This window comes from Lynx canadensis, chromosome B1 (genome assembly GCF_007474595.2).
Source record: "Lynx canadensis isolate LIC74 chromosome B1, mLynCan4.pri.v2, whole genome shotgun sequence".
Classification (NCBI taxonomy): domain Eukaryota; kingdom Metazoa; phylum Chordata; class Mammalia; order Carnivora; family Felidae; genus Lynx; species Lynx canadensis.
In genome coordinates, this window is record NC_044306.2 from 16686845 (window position 1) to 16711166 (window position 24322).

The following is a 24322-nucleotide window of genomic DNA, read 5'->3' on the forward strand; positions in this document are numbered from 1 at the left end:
GGGGTTTTCTGGTTACCTCAAGTAGGTAACTTAAAAGAAATCTTGACTCGGTCGTTTTTAAATCTTCTCTATTCCGCCCTTCATCAGCCCTCTGTCTTTTTTTTTTTTTTTTTTTTTTTTCAACGTTTATTTATTTTTGGGACAGAGAGAGACAGAGCATGAACGGGGGAGGGGCAGAGAGAGAGGGAGACACAGAATCGGAAACAGGCTCCAGGCTCCGAGCCGTCAGCCCAGAGCCCGACGCGGGGCTCGAACTCACGGACCGCGAGATCGTGACCTGGCTGAAGTCGGACGCTCCACCGACTGCGCCACCCAGGCGCCCCCAGCCCTCTGTCTTGAAGGGCATAGCACGCCCACCGGTACTCATTGTGGGTGCTGACTTTTCTAGCACAGGGCAGTCACCCAAGAGCCAGGAGCTCAGACCTGCCCCCACCACTCCTGTCTTAAATAGTCCAGACGAAAACGAAGGAGGGGAGGGTGGAAAAAGGAAAGACTGCAAGGAATATAAGCCTGGTATATATATTTATATAGGTTTATTCATTACGTGGATATTAACATGCATAGAGAGCCCCTGTGTGCCCAGCCTTACCCTAGCCGTCTGGCTCTGGCATCTCCAAGCCACCCCTCAGCCCTACAGGTGACTATTAGTATCTCTTTCATGCAAGAAACAAACCAGTGAAATCAGTGGCTCAGAGAGCCCGAGAACTCTGCCTCCGATCTTTGCGTCAGTGGCGAGAACAGCCCGTCCTGCGCCCTCGAAGCCTGTGCTTTTTCCGTGACACCGTCGTGCTTCTCGTGGACCGGCCTGTGCCTCGTCACTTCATACACACGCCTTCAAAGCATCATTTCATCTGACTTGGAACACTGCAAAACGTGTTGGCCTTTTTCCGAATCAAAAGTGTTCGTAATTTCCCATCTTTTTTCTTTCTTCTTTCTTTCTTCCCCCTCCGCGCAGAGTATTAGGAAGACAGCTCATAGTGCCGACTGATGAAGGATTCCAACATTTCCAGGGCGATGAGCCTAGTTCCACGGTCCACACACCCTTCCTGGATGCCTGCGGACACAAGCACAGCAGCAGAGAGTAGGTTCCTATGAGTTACTTTCGCAAGTATTTTTAATTTCATTTTAGTGATACTTTTTTCTTATTTACTTATTCATTTTTTAGGTCTATTTATTTTGAGAGAGAGCGAGCTGGGGAGGGGCAGAGAGAGAGGATTAGAGGGAGAGAACCCCCAGCAGGCTCTGCACTGACTGCCAGCATGAAGCCCCAGGCAGGGCTCAAACTCACAAACCTTGGGATCACGACCTGCGCCGAAACCATGAGTCGGAAGTTTAACCGACTGAGCCACCCAGGCGCCCCCTTTGGTTTTCATTTTTAATTTCCCGTTAGTTACGCTCTTCCCGTGTCTGTGTTGGCCGTGAGCCTTGGCCCCGCTGATTTTGGAACCTTGGACTTCAGGGAAGGGCAGGGGCAGAGCATTTTTTCATAGGATGCTTTTCATTCTAAGTTGATGGTGATGCACCAGTCAGAGTGGCTAAAATCAACAACTCGGGAAACAACAGATGTTGGCGAGCGTGTGGAGAAATGGAACCCTCTTACGCTGCTGGTGGGAATGCAAACTGGTGCAGCCGCTCTGGAAAACAGGGTGGAGGTTCCTCAGAAAATTACAAGTAGATCTACCCTATGGCCCGGCAATAGCACTGCTAGGAATTGACCCAAGGGATACAGGAGTGCTGATGCGTAGGGGCACTTGGACCCCAATGTTTATAGCAGCACTCTCAACAAGAGCCAAATTATGGAAAGAGCCTAAATGTCCATCAACTGACGAATGGATAAAGAAGATGGGGTTTATATATCCAATGGAATACTACTTGGCAACGAGAAAGAATGAAATCGTGCCATTTGCAGCAACGTGGATGGAACTGGAGAGTGTTAGGCTAAATGAAATAAGTCAGTCAGAGAAAGACAGATACCATATGTTTTCACTCATATGTGGAACTTGAGAAACTTAACAGAAGACCATGAGGGAAGGGAAGGGAAGGGGAAAAAATAGTTTACAACAGTGAGGGAGGCAAACCGTAAGAGACTCTTAAATATAGAGAACAAACTGAGGTTGATAGGGTGGGAGGGGGAGAGGGGAAAATGGGTGATGGGCATCGAGGAGGGCACCTGTTGGGATGAGCGCTGGGTGTAAGTGATGAATCATGGGAATCTACCCCCCAAACCAAGAGCACACGGTATACACTGTTATGTTAGCTACCTTGACAATAAATTATAGTTAGAAAAATAAATAAATTGATGGTGATGAGGAGGATGACGATATCAAGGGAGTTAACTTTTGAAGGTTAGATGCGAAACCTTTTGCCAAATGCCAAACCCGAAACTGACCCCTTGTGATGAATCCCAAGCTCCATCACAACAGCAGAAGGAATAAAGCTCTATCCCGTCTTCTCTGGCTCACCAACAGGTTTTGATAAATCTCTCCATGCCAGTCACCCATAGTTGGGACTGTGCCAGGACGTCCTTTCACTACAGCAAAAGGGATGCAAACTCATAGAGTAAGTTAAGCTTTTAAGAGGCCCTTGAATGTTGACTGATGCCCGTGTTAAAATGTTGCTTTTAAGGATACGACTTTTATCGAGTGTAATAATCAATGATTTTGCTTGTTTGTTTGGGATTCTGTACTTTATGGATAAAGAGTCGCCCAGATCCTGCAAGCATCGTATTCTTGCCGCTCCGCACGCCCTCACGGAGGCTCTGCTCTTTCCCCACAGGCTGTGCATCTCTGGCTCTCAGATACTCCCAGGGGTGTGCTCTGCCCCTGCACTGCCAGGCCCCGCCTGCACGCGGCCTGCTGACTGTTCGGCAGGTTCACCCCTGGAAGAAGAGGTTTACGATGCGGATGGAAAGATGGAAGAATATTTTGCTTTTGACAGAAAAGAAGAGTAAATAGAACTTATTTGACGTTGACTTAGTATAATAATATTAACTTTTTTGGCGTTTATTTTGATTATCTGCTCCTTTGGTGTTCTGCGTAGTTTTTACTTGTCCGAACGATTTTCCATTCTTTTGGGAGTAATATACTCCCCAAAGGGTTTAGATTCCTTTTTTTTTATTTAAAAACATTTTTTAACGTTTATTCATTTTTGAGAGACAGAGAGAGGCAGAGCGTGAGTGGGGGAGGGGCAGAGAGAGAGAGGGAGGCACAGAATCCGAAGCAGGCTCCAGGCTCTGAGCTGTCAGCACAGAGCCCGACGCGGGGCTCGAACTCATGGACTGCGAGATCATGACCTGAGCTGAAGTCGGACGCTTAACCGACTGAGCCACCCCGGTGCCCGAAAAGTTTTTAGATTCCTAACAGGATGTGTCTGTGCTAGATCAGTGCTCCCCTTTCTGTTTTGACCATATGGCACAGATGGGGAACAAGAAGTGTGTTTGGCATTCTGGCGAAAGTGGACAAGGCCACCTGAGGACTCCAGGCTGCCCAGAAGGGCACAGGGGAAGGCCCCGTCTCTGCACTAGATACAGAGGCTTAAATTGGTTCCTAGATGAAAGCTACGAAGATTGAATAATAAAAAGTGGTCTTGTGATCGAAACTTGGTAGCAATAAAAAGTAACAATGTACTGTTTAAAACAGGATGTTATAGGGGCGCCTGGGTGGCTCAGTCGGTTGAGCATCCGACTTCAGCTCACGTCACGATCTCGCGGTCCGCGAGTTTGAGCCCCGCGTCGGGCTCTGGGCTGATGGCTCAGAGCCTGGAGCCTGCTTCCGATTCTGTGTCTCCCTCTCTCTCTGCCCCTCCCCTGTTCATGCTCTGTCTCTCTCTGTCTCAAAAATAAATAAAGGTTAAAAAAATTTTTTTTAAATAAAAAAAATAAAACAGGATGTTATATTTATTTATATATGCATAATATATATATGCATGCATAGTAGATAGATGGGTGGATGGATGGATGGATAGATAGATAGATAGATAGATAGCACTGTTTTAACTTGAGCCACTGATACTTCTAGTAATTACAGTGGGTTTTGTTCTTAGGGGTGATGAATGTCTTGAACAGAAATCAGTTCATCGCCACAGGATGAGGCATAAACACGGACTTCCTCCCGTTTCTCCTCACGACTGTATCAAAGATGCGGTGGCTGCGGAAGTGTTTGATCATGTCTGGACAAATGTGGTAGCACTGTTGGAAGAGCTGGTTAGAAAAAATTGGGAAGTTACCCTCCCAGGTACTTATCTGCAGCATGTGTCCCCAGTGAAAAGAAAAATGACCCCCGTTGCCCAGCTTGGTGGCCCCACCCAGCGTGGCCACACCTGGGATATGGTTGGGTGAGAAAGGAAGTGAGTTTTCCACCCTTCTTCACACGTGATCTTTGATCCCTTCAAAGGGGACATCCTCATTTTTTGAGTTCTAAAAATAATATGTGTGCACTTTTGGAACAGTAACCTAGAAATACACAAGAAAGGAGCTAAAAGTCACTTTAAAAAATCTCTAATAATAGGATAACCTCTCTAATACTGGGATGTTGGTTTTTAAGTGTTTATGGCATTTTTTTGTAAAGTAAAATGGAAACACAGATAATTGTACAGTTACTTCATTTAACCTGGTAAAATGTTCTCGAAGCTACTTGAGATCGAGAAGAAACAAATCCTAGAAATGCCAGTGATAGACAACACTGGCTAATGTTATGTGATCAGTAGGGTAGTAGTCATGTTAATTTAAATACGTTCTTTTCCAACCAAAAGATTAGTTGGGATATTATACAATACCAAGAATTTTTCTTGCCCCAGTGTATAATCCCTAGTTTTCTACCTACCACCGAAATGATAGGACGTGCGTGTGGAAAGCATCACATCAGGCAATTGCCTTGTGGGGTCTCCGTGTTATACAAGGTTCAGTGGCCATCGTAGACTCACGGTAACTCCAGAGCAAATATTCTCTTAGAACAGAGAATTTTAAGTACCTATGTTAGATAATATGTTTCCTAATAATATTGATTTTTCTTTTGTCGTTGACGTGGAAGGAAAGAAACAGAAAGAAAAATTGAAAGTAGCTGAGAATAAATCTCCACTTACACTCATTTCTCGTACGAACACCGACGCGTCGAGTGTTCCCCCATCCAGAAGCTCTGAAGCCCGAAGTATATCCCTGGCTTCTCATCTTAATCCACCTCAGGTAGGTGTTTTTCTACCAGTCTCTCTCTTTCCTTCAGTATTTTATGGCCTTTATGTCAGAGTGCCTGCCTTTCTATATCGAGTATTTGGGTCTGTCAATTGGACTACTTTAAAAATAATTTGTGGAAAAAAAATAAAATAAAAATAAAAATAATTTGTGTATAGAGTTTAGTAGCATCACCATATTCTTGAATAGAGACACTCAGATTTGAAACTTCCCACCTGCATTGAGCTATAGAACTGTTTACATATTTTTATTTTTATTTAAAAAAAAATTTTAATGTTTATTTATTTTTGAGAGAGAGAGACAGAGAGACAGAGAGAGAGCAGGGGAAGGACAGAGAGAGGGAGACACAGAATCTGATTCAGGCTCTAGGCTCTGAGCTGTCAGCACAGAGCCCGACGCAGGGTTTGAACTCACGAACCACGAGATCATGACCCGAGCCGAAGTCAGAGGCTTAACCGACTGAGCCACCCAGGTGCCCATCCATATTTTTAAAGAGAAAAAATGCTTTTCCCCAGCATTTCTAGCCAATATGAAGAATCCAGATGTTCTCCTGTCTTCCCTCCAAAATGATTAAAAAAAAAAAAAAGTCAATGAGAATATGTTGGATCCATTCAACATTTATTGAGTTTACATTAAGTGCACTGTATTAGGTATGTTCAGTTGTATCAATCATATACATGAACGAAGCATAGTCCCTGATCAAGTAGAAAGAAAAGCATAATGCAAGTCAGATGCAATACATTGGGTCAGTTCTGTGCAAAACAAGGCCTCAGGAGAATAAAGGAGAGAATGATTCATCCTGACCTGAGCTCGAGCCTTGATGTTTTAGGTTGGAGGTGAAATTTGAACAGAACCACGAAGAAGCAAGTAGGGCTTGCACGGGTAGGAGGTCTGTGTGGGTCATTTCAGGCCAAGCAGAGGCATGGGGGAGTGGGAGGGTGTGTTTGGAGAACAGTGATTGGACGGGGCAGGGTTAAAGGTGGGGATGCTGGGACCACGGGGGGCACTGGGTCAAGACCAGGGTAGTGAGAGTCAAGAAACTATGGAGGAACTATTTGGGACGTGTCACTTAACTGTTCCAAAGTTGAGTTTCCTTTACCTAGGGAATGATGATAAGACGTTGTCCAAGGTATTGCCGTGAGGATAAAATTCTGTAAACAGGTGAGAGTTCCTAATGCAAAGCCTAGTGCGTACTAGGCACTCAGGACATTTTTCTTGAATTGCTTCCTTAATCAAAGATCTAGTGGAGGGTGGGGCTGGAAAGGCTGATCTTGCCCATGGGAGACCTTCAGTAACACTAAAGAGTTTGGACTTTATGTTTTGCACAGCTTGTCTTGTGCGGGTGGGGAGCAGAGAAAAAGGACAGGAGGGGTTTCCGGGTCTTGAGGTACACGCAGTTTAGCTGGAGGGAGTCAAGCCAGGCCAAACAACACTGCACACACGCACACAGGCACACAGGCAAGATGAGGCGGCCAGTAGACAGTAGGGTGGATGAGAGTTTGAGCCACAGAACTACAAGTGTCGGGCCCGATGGCACAATTTATGAGCTCTGTGATCTTGAATCAGTCCCTCAAAGCCTCAGTCTCATAATCGATGGGATCTGTGGGTCAGGAGGCTGTGCGAAGCAAAAGAGATAAGATGCTGAGTACAACGTGTAGGGTAGAGTAGGCATTCCATCAGCGTTAGCTTTCATTGTAACCAGATGCGAATTGTGTATCGTATCATATCATAGCACATCACATCGCGTTGTATATTGTAATTTGATATCCTTTGGCTCGTAAATGCCCCGGAGAAAAAAATAGCATACCCTCCATAAAGTAGAGTAATACCTGAATTAAATCCTAAATGATACATTAGATTTGGTAAGGCTGAAAGGAAAAGGGAAGATATTCAAGGGAGAGGCAAAACTATGCATCTAGCATAAGAGCACATAAACAGACTACCTTTGCAAAGTGTAGAAGAACACGGGTCTGAATAGGATGTACCGTCAGGGAGTGGTAGTTTAAAATAGAAATATCTAGGTTGGTTAAGTGTCCAGTTGGTTAAGTGTCCGACTTCGGCTCAGGTCATGATCTCACTGTTCGTGGGTTCGAGCCCCGTGTGGGGCTCTGTGCCGACAGCTCAGAGCCTTCAGATTCTGTGCCTCCCTCTCGCTCTCTGCCCCTCCCCTGCTCGCACTCTGTCTCTCTCTCTCTCTCTCAAAAATAAATAAACATTAAAAAAAGTCAAATAAAATAGAAATATCTAATAGCGTTGTTTTACTCTGTAGTGTAAGGGCTTTGCAGTAAGACTGCTTTGCTTTTGCGGTTCAAAATACACTTTCAGAATGCTGCCGCTAATTGTATTTTTCTCTGGGCTTTTTAAACTGCTCTGGAAGGATCAGCATTGGTTCCCACTTTGCATATTCACATACGCAGTATGAATCGCGTAAAAATGGGTGGCTGATGACAGCATAGGAAAGAATCTGTAAGTATTAGGCAAAATATAACTAAGCTCGAAAAATATGGAAAGTTTTCAATCTCAGGAGTTTTTTTTACAAGTATTTTCCTTTTGTGGCTTTTTATTTTTTTATTCTTGACAAGGACAGAGAGGGTGCAAGCAGGAGAGGGGCAGTGAGAGAGGGAGAATCTTGATCAGGCTCCGTGCTGTCAACATAGAGCCGGACGTGGGGCTTGAACTCACAAACCATGAGATCGTGACCTGAGCTGAAATCAAGAGTTGGGCACTTAACTGACTGAGTCATCCAGGCCACCCTCTTTTTATAGCTTTAATGGGCTTCAAAAAAATTTTTTTTTACAGCTGACTCATTGTTTTCATTTGGATCCATGTTAAAAGGAAATGAATGGATGACAAAGTTGAAAATAAAGTATTATTAGAGCCTGTTTTGAAATAGTCAAAGTGTTCTAGCAGTAATGACAGGTCTTAATTTATTCCGCTAACATTTTTTTGTTTTTACATGTTCAGCATGGGGGAAAATGTGCTTGTGGTTGCTACATCTATTCTCGAACTAGAATATGATTCTAGTTCAGAAATCCTGTTTGCCTGAATCAAATGTTGTTTTACATCCTAGCTGGTCATATTGCGGGACCAAATAGGGAATTCGGGATTATTTAGCCCGTCGTGCTTTCCCAGTGTTATTCAACTTAATTCTCATACAAAGTATGTATCAGTATTCTGGACTTAAAGGTTAGGAAATTAAACCTCCAAGTAAGCTTTCCAAGACCACCAGTCAGGAAGTGGTTAGAATTGGGGTTCAAATTTAAGGGTCTGACGTCTGGTGTTCGGGTTTCTTCCTAGGCTCTTGTACCCTTCCTGGCAGCTACCTTCCTCAAGCTGTGAAGGACTTCCTCTGGGAGCAGCCCCGTTAGAAGCTGGGGTACCCTTTCTTTGCTTCTCCAGATTCTCTCTCTACCTTCTTCACCCTGGTATGCCCTGGCCGCTGGTACATTCTAGCTGTCTGGAGGGCTCCTTCGCCCCATATGGCTCTCAGAGCTCAACATGGGAGCAGAACGTGGGACATTGTTCACTCCTGGCCTCTCTGCCAGGTCGCAGTGGTTGGTGGCGTTTCTCCCTGCAGCTCCCCTTGCCGGATTCCAGAAACTTCTCCCTCCCTTCTTGCCACTCCCGGCTTCCAAGTGGTAATGCATCCCTACTGTGGCGTTGTCACGTTGTGTTGGGAAATTAAGCCATTCCCTGTTAATTCCTCTTCGCCCGTCTTTATAAAACATAGTCCCTTTTAAAGCTTTTCCTCAAACCAGCCCAGTGGAGCGCGCCTTTGTTTCCTGCTGATTCCCGACAGGCACCAGAGATTGCAGTGGCGCTGGCTGCCTTTTAACTTTCACTGTCTTTACTCTTCTCAGGTTCATCGCTTCTCCAACAACTTTTATAGTGATTTGAGTTGTGTGATGACAATTCAAGCAAAACCACTTCAGCAGAGACCTACCTGTTCTGCGGATAGAACGCAGTACGTATGCGAAATAACGACACAGCCTGCTCTCTAGGCCGCATGCACCTGAGCACGAGGCCTGCAGAAGTCCGCGTGCTAGGCGTGTCTGAGCACACTCAGGGAAGGATACAGCCATGTGTGAGAATGAAAACGCACTGCTCCAATAGCAGCCACGAAAGTGACTTACCGTTAGGTGAGGGTCAATAGATAAGGGGAAGATAGCTGTGAATTCTTAATCTTCTGGGCTATACTGTGTGATTGCAGTCAGGGAGGACCTTAGACCTTATGTTCCTGTGGACGATTCTTCAGTGGAATGGAAGTTGAATTGGAAATGATAGTCTGTCCATTCGTTCGGCCAATATTCGGAAGTATCTGCTTGAGGTGGGCACTCTTCCAGACAGTGCCTCGTAATGGGCACATCTATCTATGCCCTGTTCACCGAATGCTTACAAGCTGAGTAATTAATTTGGCTCCCCCCCCCACCCCTCCCGCCCCCAGGAATGAACAAGAAGCCAAATCACTGGGTGTGGGGGCCAGTGCTCCGTCTTTGGCCCGGCACCGTCTGGGACGAATCTCGGATGCTCGCGGACTCCACGCTTCCGCGAGGAAGACGCCTGCACATCTGAGGCTGCCTTCTCTCACTTCAGACTCCCAGAGGATGAAAACCCCCAGTGTGTGCAGCGATGAAGTTCTAAGGGGAACAAAGCCGTAAGTCATGTTTCTCTCCTGGGGAGCCAGAAGCCACACGTGACGGAGGATAGAGACAGGTGGACACCTTCTAAGTAGTTCATTAATTTGAATATTTCCCACGAAATGCGTTTCAGTAGTGTAGTTAAGCTGCGTGCTGGAAAGTCAAGTCAGGCAGAGAACCCGCGTTTGTGTCTTTCCAGTTTTTATTTAAATTCTAGTCAGTTAACATGTAGTATAACGTTGGTTTCAGGAGTAGTAGGACTGTTCGTTCTTTTTTATCTCTAAGGCTGTGTTTCACTCTGTGTGGGGGAGTTTCAGAAAAGCTTTTGACCTTAGGGCTCGACATCAAATCATTGCCCTGTTAGAAAGGAACTTGTCTTTTCCTTTATTACAGAGGTATTAGGGAACAGCCCAGCTTTATCACTTACTCAAGTGCCCAGCAGTCTTTACATTAATAACGGCTAGTGTTTGTCGACAGCTTTCTGTTACCAGCACCAGCGGGACGAGTCACATTTATTATCTGACTTATTCCCTGCCACAAATCTTTTGAGTTAGTACTCGTGGGATCCCAGATCCAAGAGGAGGAGACAGAGGCTGAGAGAAGTTGCATAACTAGCCAAAGCTCCCAGGAAGGAGAGGCAGAGCCTGGGGCTCCCCCGCGGTGCTATGCAGCTTCTGAGACCTCCACCCCCTACCCCACCCCCGACCACTGGCCCCAGGCTTCCTGCAGCAAGGGAGGGAGTCATTAAGGGGGTTGCCTTAGGCTCCCCCTGCAGGGATGGGGTGCATTATCAGCTGCCAGTGCTTAACCAGCAACTAGATTTTTCTGGATGTATTACACAGAGCCATGTTCAGCTTTGTGATGGATTACTGTGTCTTTCACCCTCCGGAACTGGTATTTCTGGTGTTGTTCGGGTTATCCGGGGTTATTTGCTCTGATAGTTCTTTTCAAGAGCTCTTCCCCTCCTCCAGTCCCACTGTGGTCACTTGGGACCCCTGACCCCATGCCCCAGTCACTGGCACATTGCTGGCCCTCTCCTCCTCCTCCCAGCCCCACTGGGCTCCACAAACAGGCTTTCATCCAAAACCTTTTCTATTTTCTGTTGAAATCTGTGCCTCAACTATACCTTCCCTTCATGTTCTGCCCCTTCCTATCCATACACCATAGACCCGTGTTTTTCAACTGTTTTTTTTTTTTATATTACTGCCATACTAAGAAGCCCTTTTAGACGATCTTTCCTAATTCCTCCCTCACCTGTGGAATTTTAATGCCACAAATATACCGTACAGTCTATGTACTGTTCTTTACGTCTGTGTTTTATGCATAAAAAAAGTAAGGGTTGGTTTGTCTGTCCCACCAATAACCAGCGTTGGCCCCTTGGGGGGCAATGTCGCCCTCATTGATATGCATACCTGTTTCCATTACTGTTGATCACCCGCCTTGACTGGGTTCAGCCTTTCTTTCTGTCTGACCCACAACCATGCCAGCTGTGCTGGTCCTTCCCTCGTGGGGATTTTGCTCGTGCCCTTTCACTTTTAGCAAAGTAACCTGCTTTTTTCTATCAAAGTACTCCAAGTTCACAGTGGGACATTAGAATAGTACCAAAACTACAAGTAGGTGTCAAAGGTCACCTGTATGCCTAATACCTAGAAATGTAAAAATGATAACTGTTGATAAATTTACTACCAATTTTATCTATGGTTACGTTTCTTCTTTTCTTTCCTTTATCTTTTTTCCAATACTACGTTTTCCTACTAATATAGCTTTTTTCATATTTTTTCACTTAACGTTATTCCTATTTTCCACATTGTTAAATATTTGTGAAAGCATGATTTTAACGACTAGAAATAACGTATGGGTATGTGATAATTTGTGAAATATTTCGCTATTACTGGAACTTTTCCTTCTACATTTTCACTATTATAATGTACAGGGGACATCATTTTATGTAAATCTTTTAAGTTTTTATTTAAATTCCAGTTAGTTAACAAACAGTGTAATATTAGTTTCAGGTATAGAGTATCATTTCATATAAATCCCAGTAAGGATGTCTTTAAATTGTTTTTCCTGTTGGTACAACCCTAGAAGTAAAGCTACCGGGTCAAAGATTATGGATATTTTTACGACTCTTCACATCTTTTTCCAAGGCTCTTCCCAGAATGGTTCTAACAATCTATAGTCCCACTGGCAGGACGTGAAACTCTTTCCTTGCAGCCTCTAAACTATGGGTAGTATGTGTATTTTAAAACTTGATAGCCAGTATGGTCACATTTTAATTTTCATAACTTGATTATTAACGAATCAATGAATTGGAATCTTATTGTAGAATATCCATCTCTCTTCTTGTGCATGAACCAGACAGTCTTTCCATGTCAGTATCTGGTGGGGAATGTCTATCATCATTACTCTTCTGAACCTTTCCTCACCCTTCCTGACAAAGTCTATGATCTGGTGGTCAAATTCAAAAACGAAAAGTATCACATTGAACCTGATGGTATTAAATCTATTACAAATGTAGGGATGACCGACACTTTCACAATATTTAGTTTTCTCATCGGAGAACATATCTTGCCTCTCCTTTTAATGCCCTTACATAAAGTTTTATAGTTTTCCTCATCGAGGCCCTACACTTTGGTAATTAATTTTATCCTTCATTGATCGCTCCGTTCTCTCGATTTCTACAGCACTTCTATTTAGAATCGTTTACCATAGCCCTTCATTGCATCAACTGATTACGTTGTTCTCTAATAACTTCATGGGTTTTCAGTAACTTACAAGCTCCTTAAGAGGAGGAACCAGACCTTCAATTATTTCCGTATCCTGTACAGGGACTGGCATCGCAGAGCAGTCAGTAAATACAGTTCGACAGTCACTGCCGAGCAAGGAGAAGGTGACCGGAGCTGGTGGTCAGTCCCCCTCTTTACATTTGTCTTTCCCACACTCTGCTCATTCTCCTCGAACATTTCTTTTGAAAGGCAGCTGTGATTACCAGTTCCGATGAGGAGCTTTGTGGTGAGGTCTGTCCCCCTGTCTCTGCACCTGGGTGCTCAGTTACATGTTGTTGTGTTTACAGGCAAACTGGCATAGACCGGGGGTCCTCCCCACCAGCTCAGGCCTCAAGGAGCAGGTTACCCCCCATAGGCTCAGAGGCTGGTGGGCAGAATGTGGCAGTTCCTGGATCTCGACCTCTTCCTGTAAGACACATTTCATTATATTTAAGTGCACCATTTAGATCGTCTACTGCAAAACAAACAACCACAATATAATTTTGGCCCTTCTGGGGCCAAGTACGAACTCAAGTAACGTAAAACGTCTCCATAATCTGCTTCCTGAAAGTAACTGGCATGCGAGAACTGACGGGAGGTGGGAGGGTTAATTCACTGTCGTGCGAAATGAAAACCGGATTTGAACCGAATCAGAAAGTCCAGGTGTCAAAGAAAATCTGACAGTCAGGATGGTATAGCAAAGAAAATAGCATGAAGGTTAGGTCAGGAAACAGGAGATCTGTGTTTGAGCCCGGCCACCCAAATGTAGTGTAGAAATTAACGTAGTAGAAATTCATCTCCCTGCGCCTTTGTTTTTCTGACCCGTAGAAGGGCCACAGTGATTCCTTCCTCAAAGGCGTGATATAAGGATGACATGAATTTATAGATGGGAAATAACGCCTGCATAAAGTAAGAGCTCTGTAGAACGCCCCTGCCATTTTTATCAGCTCTCATGTTTACGGCTCAGGGGCACCATGTCCGTCGCAATGTGGAGGGAATGTCTTCTCCACCCAGGCTCAACGCAGCCACGTGATGGCAACAGGTGTGGGGCAGGTGTGGGGCTGCTGGTGTGCATCACCAGATGTCCCCCCACAGTTACAGTGACTCGCCACTTCGCTCTCTTACGAGTAACTAACTCATCTCTATTTCGTAAAACGCAGAAGGGCCCCAGTCGTGGGAACCTAAAAAGCCTAAGGAGAAAAACCGATGGAATGTTTTCTCTTGCATTCCTTTGCTTCCCTGAGTGCAGCGGCAGAATCCATTCCTAGAAAGGCAAGAATTGCACAGCTTGCGTGTGTAACCTTAGAATGTCGTGGCTTGGAGTAAAATCATAAAGGAAGGCAGACATCACATTAAAAAAAAAATAAACGCAAAATTACATTTCTATTATAATTTAATATTGGGTACTTTATGCGGTTCGGGTTTTTAATCCGTATTTATCTATTAGGACGCTCTTGTTTTATCAGGTTAAATAATAAAATGACATAATCAACATGTGTTTTGACATTTATGCTTGATAGATGTTATACTTCCCAGTATCTAAATAAAAGTTTCAGATAAGGGAGTGAATGGATGAATAAATGAGTGAATGGTTGAAACACAAAGAAAGGAATCTTCTCTTGTCTTTTTTAAGGATTGCGTTTACCTGAAACCAAAACATATTATCCTTTATTTAGTACAGAGGGAGGCATTCACAGAACCGTGTGTTAAGTGCAGTACCTGACAGTTTGGAACGCTCGCCTCTTCGAGAAAGATCTCTGACCGTGGAACAGTTTTCAAGACCCAGCACAACCCATACATTTCGGGTAGGTTGTCTGTTAACCATAAAGTTGACTTTTAAAAATGTCTGAAACAATACGGGGGGCCTGGGTGGCCCAGGCGGTTAAGTGTCTGACTTCAGCTCGGGTGGAGATCTCACAGAGCGTGGGTTCGAGCCCCGCGTCGGGCTCTGTGCTGACAGCTCAGAGCCTGGAGTCTGCTTCCGATTCTGTGTCTCCCTCTCTCTCTCTGCCCCTTCTCACACTCTTTCTCTCTCTTTCCCTCTCAAAAATAAACATTAAAAAAAAAAAGAATCTTGTTTAAAAAAAAAATATGTGTAACAATAAAGCTCACCCCTCATTTTATTTTTCTTCTGACAGTTAGATACTCCTCGAAAAGGTTCACTGACCCTGATGGAATTTGCTGGCCACACATGGACAAGTCAGAGTCTGTTGACAGGTCAGTTTTCTCCACATGTAAATAAATGAGGTGTGATGTGAAGTTTCAAGTTTTGGAAAGAGAAATGGAAGATCATCTACCTAAGTAGGACTCTTCTGACCACGTAAGAGCAAATTACAAGTGTTTGTCACCCATGGCCAGACACAGAAGTCTCTCGAAAGAGCCACACTTCAAAGATAAGCCCTCGCCTGCTGTTAGTCATAAAGGCGAAAATGCCCAAATGCTCTGCATTAAACTGGGGCCTCACTCTCAGAAAAAGGAAAATGCTGTCTTAGGAGTCTCATGACAAATCAGTGTCTCTCTCCACAATAACAGTTTTCATGTTTTCTCATCACACCCTCCTCTTAATTCCCTTTAAAGATCTAATTTATAAAAATGCTCCACAAAATTAACACAAATATCCTAAGTATTTTAGAATGGAGAGTTTCACAGATAAATACTTATTTTCAGCCCAGTAGCTATTTTTAGAGTAAAGTTTCTAGTCCGAACGCAGGCCAGTGATGTTTTAATTCTCAAAACTGTTACCAGTATTTTTGTTTAAGGAGGCAACATGGTATTATCATGAACTGTGCCACTCTGGAACCCAATGCCAGGTTTCCATCCCACTCACTGAGCTATCTTAGGAGAGCCTCAACCTTCTTGGGCCTCAGTTTCTTCTTTTTATAATAGTCTGGGTTGATCAAGCCATCACTGGAAAAAGGTCCGGAGAGGACCTCGCTAGATTCTAGGCATATGTTGTTTGCTCAAGAATTAGGAGTCATTGGGATTATAGGTCATGTGAAATGCACAGGGTAACTTGCTGTGTTAAGGCAAATGCTGCAGTTTAAACATAAGTCTAGTAAAATTGAAGCATTGTGACAACACGCTAATTTTATCACTGTTTACGTCAGCCCTTCTGTAGTTCTGTGGCATAGTGATGTCACGGATGCTTTAGCCTTTTACAGATTCTCTCGAGGAACACTCAGTGTAGTGGGGAAGATGAGGGGACCGTGAGAGAGGTGAGCAGGACCACCGGCTGGCTGTGCAGATGGGTAAAGGGTCGAGGGGCGGCCCGGAGGGGCCGTGAGCCACGCAAATCGGGATGAGCATCACGGGTACACGAGACCGATCCCCTGGATGGTCAGTAGACAGTGGTGCCGGCAGAGGGGACGCAGAGAATTTCGATGAGTTTCGTTTTGGAGATCTTGACCGCAGGACGCTAAGTGGAGCTGTCTAATAGTTTACTGGGCACACAGGATTAGAGGTTCCGAGAGGGAACTGGGTTCTGAATTCATTTGAAATCTGCACATTTAATTTACCCCCCGTACTAAGTCAGTATATTCTCTTATCAGGAATCTTGTGACTATTATTACCGACCGTCAGGAGCTTTTCTCATGGCTATAGAAATAACTGCGGTACATAAGAGGTACTTCTGTAATTCTAAGAACTTATTTTCTTTCTTTGTGACAAGCAGGCATGTCATCTCTTAACCTTTGCTTCCAGGTCGAAAAGCACCAGGAACTATTAATTTATCGACATTTGTTTTGTGGCAGAAGAAAAAGAGAAAGGGAGAAGCTGAGGGGAATCCCCAACAGTGGCAAGGGTCTCTTAAGGCAGCTGACATTCCTTCTGTCCCCATGAAGCCAGTAGGCCACCAGAACTCACTACTCGGCTTCCTGGGATCCACCTCAGGGTAGAAGGTGCTAGCAAAGCCACCAGCTCTCGGAGGACACAGGGCCAGAACTTAGGCTTAGTGGAGAAGGGGAACAACATCCTTCCTTCCTTCCTTCCTTCCTTCCTTCCTTCCTTCCTTCCTTCTTCGCTCCCTCCCTCCTTCCCTCCCTTCCTTCCTTCCTTCTTTCCTTCCTTCTTCGCTCCCTCCCTCCTTCCCTTCCTCCCTCCCTCCCTCCCTCCTTCCCTTCCTCCCTCCCTCCCTCCCTGCCTTCCTTCCTCCCTCCCTCCCTTCCTTCCTCCCTCCCTCCCTCCTTCCCTCCCTCCCTCCTTCCCTTCCTTCCTCCCTCCCTCCCTCCTTCCCTTCCTTCCTCCCTCCCTCCCTCCTTCCCTTCCTTCCTCCCTCCCTCCCTCCTTCCCTTCCTCCCTCCCTCCCTCCCTGCCTTCCTTCCTCCCTCCCTCCCTCCTTCCCTTCCTCCCTCCCTCCCTCCCTCCCTTCCTTCCTCCCTCCCTCCCTCCCTTCCTCCCTCCCTCCCTCCCTTCCTCTCAGGACCCCTGATGGCAGTTTTTGCATATTTCCCGGTTTATGTAAAAGCAACAATCAAAGTATTTTGGTTTTCTTTTTAAAAAGAAATATCGTCTGCATTGAATGTACAAAGCCATCCTTTTCAGAGCTGGAAGTTTGAAGCAGTTTAATGGGCGTTACTTTGTGGTTGGTGTTTCAGGTTCACAGTATCCGCCTAAATCTTTTCAGAGGACGACTCTGACGTCAAGGAAGAGATTCCAAGTGGCATCTTGACGGAACCAGGAGCAGCCAGTCTCAGCATGCCATTTTTCACACGAATAATGGAAGAACAAGTATTCTAGTACGCATCAGTTCGTCTGACAGCGGGACCTGAGCCCGTCTGAGAGAAATGCAAGCACATAAACAGCTTAGTTTTGCATCCTTGCATTGTAAAGAGACTCCAAGTCAAATTCACCGACCTTCTTCACTGGAAGCGTTCGGATCTAATAGGTGTTTATAATCCATCATCTTATGAATCACACATACACAGACACACACATAAGCAGTGCATGTATTTACACACTCAACAGATGAGAGGATATTACCTAGGAATGGGCCATTTTGTAACTTTGTGTCTTGACATGCGTTTTGTGTCTCGTTCTGTGACTCATCCACCCAAGTCCTGGTTACTAATTGATGTGATGTCACTCCCTTCTTTAGAAAATAGCAGAGCCATCTTTGGTACAGTATGGCAGTTTATCTAAGATTCAGATTGTTCTGGGCGTTGTGCTGACTTTCTTACACCTTTGTAAAAAATTTTTTAATGTTTATTTTTGAGACAGAGCGTGAGCGGGGGAGGGGCAGACACAGAATCGGAAGCAGGCCCCGCGCTCTGAGCCGTCAGCACAGAGCCCTACACGGGGCTCGAACCCAGGAACCGTGAGATCATGACCTGAGCCGAAGTCGGACGCTCAACTGACTGAGTCACCCTGGGGCCCCCTTACACCTTTTTTCAAAAAGTACTTGAGTCACCAGCCTCTTTGAGAAATGACAGCAACTGTCTCCCGAGCCAATTTCATTTTGCTGGTTTTCATGCTCAGCCTCAGGCAGTCTATCCAAAAGTGTTCCAAATTCATTGACTTTTAAAGCTGACTAGAAACCTAATTTCCCCATACCGTGTATGGTTTCCTGTTTGCTGTCTGCGGGTGAAGGTGTTCATCCCCTGGAGGAAAGCCCTGAAGCAGCCTCCTGCTTATTTTATCACAGTCTGATCTTTGCTCGGTTGTCACATCCGCTGTGAACCCTCCCTGATCCCTCTAAGGCAGCGGTTCTTTCCGCTCTGTCCTCTGACCCTGCGTGTGTCTCTTCCGACCATGTTCCCCTACCTGGCATTCATACATAAAATGGAATGGGGATTGCGAAGGGGAGGTGATCGGTTGGAGGCCAGGCTCTAGGGTCATTTTCTTTTCTTTCCTTTTTTCTTTTTTTGAGGGGGGGGGGTGAAAGTGAGTGAGGGGCAGAGAGAGAGAGAGAGAGAGAAAACCATGAGGGGCAGAGAGAGATGGAGGGAGGAGGAGAGAAGGGGGGCTTAATTGAAGCAGGGCGTGTGTTTTCTTTTGTTTGTTTGTTTTTTTTGGTTCTTTTGTTTTTAACCAAAGTGGGGCTCGTGTTCACCCAAAGCAGGGCTGGAGCTCACCGGAAGCAAGGCTTCTGTTTTATCCAAATTGGGCCTCAAGCTCATGAACCACGAGATCATATCCTGAAATGAAGTCACATGTTTAACCGACTGAACCACCCAGGTGCCCCAGGGTCATTTTCGTTTGCCTCCCACCTGCCCCATGGTATTCCTTTATAGTGACTTATGTTCTTAGATGTTTCTATTCTCAGATCTCAAATCACCAAAATTTCTTTCTTTTTTCCGATCAGATACTTACATTTTATCAATTCATTTTTTATTAATCTTACAATGACACTTGTCCTATTATCACTTAAATGCATAATAAATTATTTTCAGACATATTTCTGGTTGTGAGAAGAGAGGATCTTTGCCTACTTAGAGATGTCTGGAAATTAAAAAGTGTGTTGAGACGGGAACTAGTGTTGCCCTTGATCCCAGAGGACAGGACAAAAATGGTGCTGGAGCCTTGCCTCTTTTTTGTTTCTCCCTTACATTTCTCCTGACTTATTTTTCACAGTTATGGAAGCTGTTATGGAGTAGGTAGCTGGCCCCAGCTCCGTGACTCTAGATTTTTAATGCGTAGTTACCCACACAAAGCAGACCGAAGCATTTAGAAATGTTTCAAAACTCTCCCTCAACATTAGCTATAGGCACTTAAAATACCGGTCTTGGGGTGCCTGGGTGGCGCAGTCAGTTAAGCGTCCGACTTCAGCCAGGTCACGATCTCGCGGTCCGTGGGTTCGAGCCCCGCGTCGGGCTCTGGGCTGATGGCTCAGAGCCTGGAGCCTGTTTCCGATTCTGTGTCTCCCTCTCTCTCTGCCCCTCCCCCGTTCATGCTCTGTCTCTCTCTGTCCCAAAAATAAATAAAAAACGTTGAAAAAAAAATTAAAAAAAAAAATACCGGTCTTGATTTAGCCACTCTCAAATGTGAGGGATTCCTGGACACGGGAGCAGCCTGGAGTCCCTGTTCCCAAGGGCCTCTAGTCCTGGTGCCCTCTGGTCCCTAATTCCTGCTAACGGTGGGTTTTCTATCCACCCTGCTCTTTCAGAACGGCTCAAGCTAATTCATGTCAATTTCCAGGACCCATTCAACTCCTTCCCAGTCAGCACAGACCTCTTAGAAGGGAAAATGACTGATATGCATTCTAAACTAACATTAAGGAAGAGTATCCAAGAGAAATGATGTTCTCGTGGAGAACCACTGAATAGATTTTATGGTAGCTTTACTTTCTGTGGCTTCAAAGGTTTCTAAATGAAAATCTATTATTTGTACATGTATTGATAAAACCGCTTTAGAAACAGAACCAAGTGCAGTAATCATTTTCAACTGGAGCATACAGCACAAATTGATTTTTATTTCTTTTTTAATTTTTTTGACAAAATTATTATTTTGAGAGAGCCTGTGAATGAGCATGAGCGGGGGAGGGGCAGAGAGAAAGAGGAAGAGAGAGAATCCCAAGCAGGCTCCGTGCTGTCAGCATCGAACCTGGCATCCTGCTGCATCCCACAACCCTGAGATCATGACCTGAGCCAAAATTAAGAGTCAGAAGCTTAACCAACTGAGCCACCCGGGTGCCCTGAAAAAGTACAATTTTAGAGATAACAGAGGCATGGCTTTGCCACTGACTTTAATAAGACCTGCTTAGAGCATGTATTTTTATACCTGTACACTTCATTTATAGGTTAAATGAGATTTAGAGGTTAGCAAATGATGCTTACATCAAGGATAGTGCTTTTTTTTTTTTTTAAGTCTTTTTTTTTTAATGCTTACTTATTTTTAGAGAGAGAGATTGACAGAGTGTGAGCAGGGGAGGGGCAGAGAGAGAGAGGAAGATACAGAATCTGAAGCAGGCTCGAGGCTCCGAGCTGGCAGCACAGAGCCCGACGCGGGGCTCGAACTCGGACCGTGAGATCATGACCTGAGCCGAAGTCGGAGGCTTAACCAACTGAGCCAGCCAGGCGCCCCAAGGATAGTGCTTTTTGAAGTGATCAGGGAAGAACTGGGGCAGTGTTTTCATAATACTCTACCTTGATAAGTAAGTCTTAGAATCTCTTTGTTAAAAATTGAAAAAGGCAAATTGAATTACTCCTGAGGTCAATTTTTAAATGAAGGTTAATGACTATGTTAATTGAAATGTCTGTTAATTCGTCCAAAACCAAGGAAGGAATGAAGGAATTTTAAAATAATATAAAAACATGTAAAATACCATAGAAAACTGCTAGATAAACAGTATACATATCCAATGCAATCCCTATCAAAATAACACCAGCATTCTTCACAGAGCTAGAACAAACAATCCTAAATTTGTACGGAACCAGAAAAGACCCCGAATAGCCAAAACAATCTTGAAAAAGAAAATCAAAGCTGGGGGCATCACCTTTCCGGGCTTCAAGATGCATTACAAAGCTGTAATCATCAAGACAATATGGTAACGGCACAAGAACAGACACTCAGATCAATGCAACAGACGAGAGAACCCAGAAATGGACCCACAAGCATATGGCCAACTAATCTTTGACAAAGCAGGAAAGAATATCCAATGAAATAAAGACAGTCTCTTCAGCAAATGGTGCTGGGAAAACTGGACAGCGACATGCAGAAAAATGAACCTGGACCACTTTCTTACACCATACACAAAAATAAACTCAAAGTGGATGAAAGACCTAAACGTAAGACAGGAAGCCATCAATTCTTAGAAGAGAAAGCAGGCAAAAAACCTCTTTGACTTTGGCCACAGCAACTTTTTACTCAACATGTCTCTGGAGGCAAGGGAAACAAATGCAAAAATCAACTATTGGGACCTCATCAAAATAAAAACCTTCTGCACAGCGAAGGAAACAATCAGCAAAACTAAAAGGCAACTGACAGAATGGGAGAAGATATTTGCATACCAGATAAAGGGTTAGTATCCTAAAGCTATAAGAAAGTGATCAAACTCAACAACCAAAAAACAAATGATCCAGTGAAGAAATGGGCAAAAGACATGAACAGACATTTCTCCAAAGAAGACTTCCAGATGGCTAACGGACACATGAAAAAATGCTCAACATCACTCATCATCAAGGAAATACAAATTAAAACCACAATGAGATACCACCTCACATCTGTCAGAATGGCTAACATAAGCAACTCAGGCAACAACAGGTGTTGGCGAGGATGCAGAGAAAGAGGATCTGTTTTGGGTTGCTGGTGGGAATGCAAACTGGTTCAGCCACTCTGGAAAACAGTATGGAGGTTCCTCAAAAATTTAAAAAAAGAACTACCCTATGACCCAGCAATTGCACTATTAGGTATTTATCCAAGGGATACAGGTATGCTGTTTCGAAGGGACACATGCACCCCCATGTTTATAGCAGCACTATCGACAATAGCCAAGGTATGGAAAGAGCCCAAATGTCCATCGATGGATGAATGGATAAAGAAGATGTATATATACACAATGGAGTATTACTCGGCCATCAAAAAGAATGAAATCTTGCCATTTGCAACTACGTGGATGGAACTGGAGGGTATTATGCTAAGTGAAATTAGAGAAAGATAAATATCATATGACTTCACTCATATGAGGAATTTAAGATACAAACAGATGAACATAGGGAAGGGAAGCAAAAATGATATAAAAACAGGGAGGAGGACAAAACATAGGAAACTCTTAAATATAGAAAGCAGAGGGTAGCTGGAGAGGTTGTGAGACGGGGGGATGGGCTAAGTGGGTAACAGGCACTGAGGAATCTACTCCTGAAATCATTGTTGCACTCTATGCTAACTAACTTGGATGTAAATTTAAAAAGTGAATAAATGAATTAAAAAATAAATGTTAAAAATTTTAAAAATAATATGAAAGGAAGTGTCCAGGCTGACGTTATTCTGAACTAGAATGGAATTTCTATGCCAATTAAGAGGTACATCTTTCTTATTCAGGATTTTTATCTCTATAATTTTTTTAAATTTATTTTTTAAGTTCAAGTTAGTTTACATCAGTGTAGTATTGGTTTCAGGGTAGAATGCAGTGATTCATATATGCAGTGATACATATAACACCCTGTGCTCATCCCAGTAAGTGCCTTCCTCAATGCCCATCACCCATTTAACGCATCCCCCCACCCACCCCTCCCTCCCTCCCTCCCTCCCTCCAGCAACCCTCAGTCTGTTCTCTAAGAACTTCTTATGGTTTAGCCTCCCTCTCTGTTTGTATTTTATTTTTCCTTCCCTTCCCCTGTGTTCGTCTGTTGTGCTGCTTAAATTCCACATACGAGAGAAATCATATATGTCTTTAACGGACTTATTTCACTTAGTGTAATACATTCTAGCTCCATCCACGTTGTTGCAAATGGCAAGTTTTCATTCTTTTTCATCTCACCTCTATAATCTTTAATAAAAGTATGGAAAGAGTTTTCAAAAATTCATTATACTCTTCAAGCTTCTTTCAATTCCCGATTTGCATATAATTTGCATACCTGTCCACAGTTTCTAATACACAGGTTATTCATTCCTTTATTTTTTACTGCATCAGCAGATTTGGACCAGTGAATTAAAAATGCATAACCACATTGTTTGTGAGAGGTTTATCTCATTTACGAATTCCCAATTAACCTTTGTTTCCCCACAGAAGATGACATTCCTGTGTGATAATCATGGATTTATTATTTCATCAAATACCCATCAAGCACCTTCTTTTTTTTTTTTTTTTTTTTTAATTTTTTTTTTCAACGTTTATTTATTTTGGGACAGAGAGAGACAGAGCATGAACGGGGGAAGGGCAGAGAGAGAGGGAGACACAGAATCGGAAACAGGCTCCAGGCTCTGAGCCATCAGCCCAGAGCCCGACGCGGGGCTCGAACTCCCGGACCGCGAGATCGTGACCTGGCTGAAGTCGGACGCTTAACCGACTGCGCCACCCAGGCGCCCCTCAAGCACCTTCTTTATGTAAGGTTGTGTCCTAAACAAGTTCAGGTAGCAATAGCTGGGCAAGGTGACAGTGGAAAGAGCTGTAGCTTCGAATCAAATAGGAAAGGCTTTATTGCAGAGGTTATATTTGAGCAAAGACTTGAAGATGGGGAAAGAGACATGTATCTATGGTGAAAAAAAATTCTAGACAGAGGGCCAAACACACAGACCTAGAACAGGAGCATCCCTGGAGGTTTGAGGAACAGCAGAGGCCAGTGGGACATGACATTGAATTAGCCAGGGGGTGAATAATAGGAGATGAGATCAGCGAAGTAATAGGAGCTGAGGGGTTAAGATCCTTTTTGACCTTGGAAATCGTAAATTATCTGAAATAGGAAGCCACCGGAGAGTGTTGAGCACAGAGTGGCGTCATCTGACCCCAGAGGATGCTGAGATCAGATGGCAGTGGTGCAGATGCTGAAGAGTCAAGGGACTGGATGTTTTGAAATTTGAGCCAATAGGATTTGCGGTTGCATTTGATGTGTGGTGTGAGGCAAAGGAATCAAGACTGACTCCTAGGCTTGGGCTTAACTCTAGGGAGCATGTTGGGACACGGCACGTTTGAGATGTCTTTGAGATGCTTCAGTGAGGATGTTGAGGCATTTGGAGAGCTGCACTTGGGGTTTAGAGAAGAAATACAGACAGGAGGGATACATTTGGCAACGGTCAACAGACAGATGGTATTTAAGTGCTGGAACGGATGAGATAACCAAGAGACCGAGTGTAGACATGCCGGG

General features: G+C 44.3%; 1 protein-coding gene across 2 annotated transcripts in view; it reads left to right on the forward strand.

Annotated features, from left to right (window-relative positions):
* FAM149A (family with sequence similarity 149 member A) overlaps window positions 1–17812 on the forward strand; it is a 55287-nt gene extending 37475 nt beyond the window's left edge. For both annotated transcript variants that reach the window (XM_030312162.1, XM_030312163.1), the window contains exons 5-14: window positions 956–1081; window positions 2776–2946; window positions 4042–4232; window positions 5028–5179; window positions 9046–9149; window positions 9630–9839; window positions 12896–13016; window positions 14264–14392; window positions 14726–14804; window positions 17180–17812. In XM_030312162.1, the coding sequence (XP_030168022.1) occupies window positions 956–1081; window positions 2776–2946; window positions 4042–4232; window positions 5028–5179; window positions 9046–9149; window positions 9630–9839; window positions 12896–13016; window positions 14264–14392; window positions 14726–14804; window positions 17180–17253 (1357 nt within the window). In that variant the 3' untranslated portion in view covers window positions 17254–17812. The remainder of the gene's footprint in view (window positions 1–955; window positions 1082–2775; window positions 2947–4041; window positions 4233–5027; window positions 5180–9045; window positions 9150–9629; window positions 9840–12895; window positions 13017–14263; window positions 14393–14725; window positions 14805–17179) is intronic.
* The last annotated feature ends 6510 nt before the right edge of the window (window positions 17813–24322 follow it).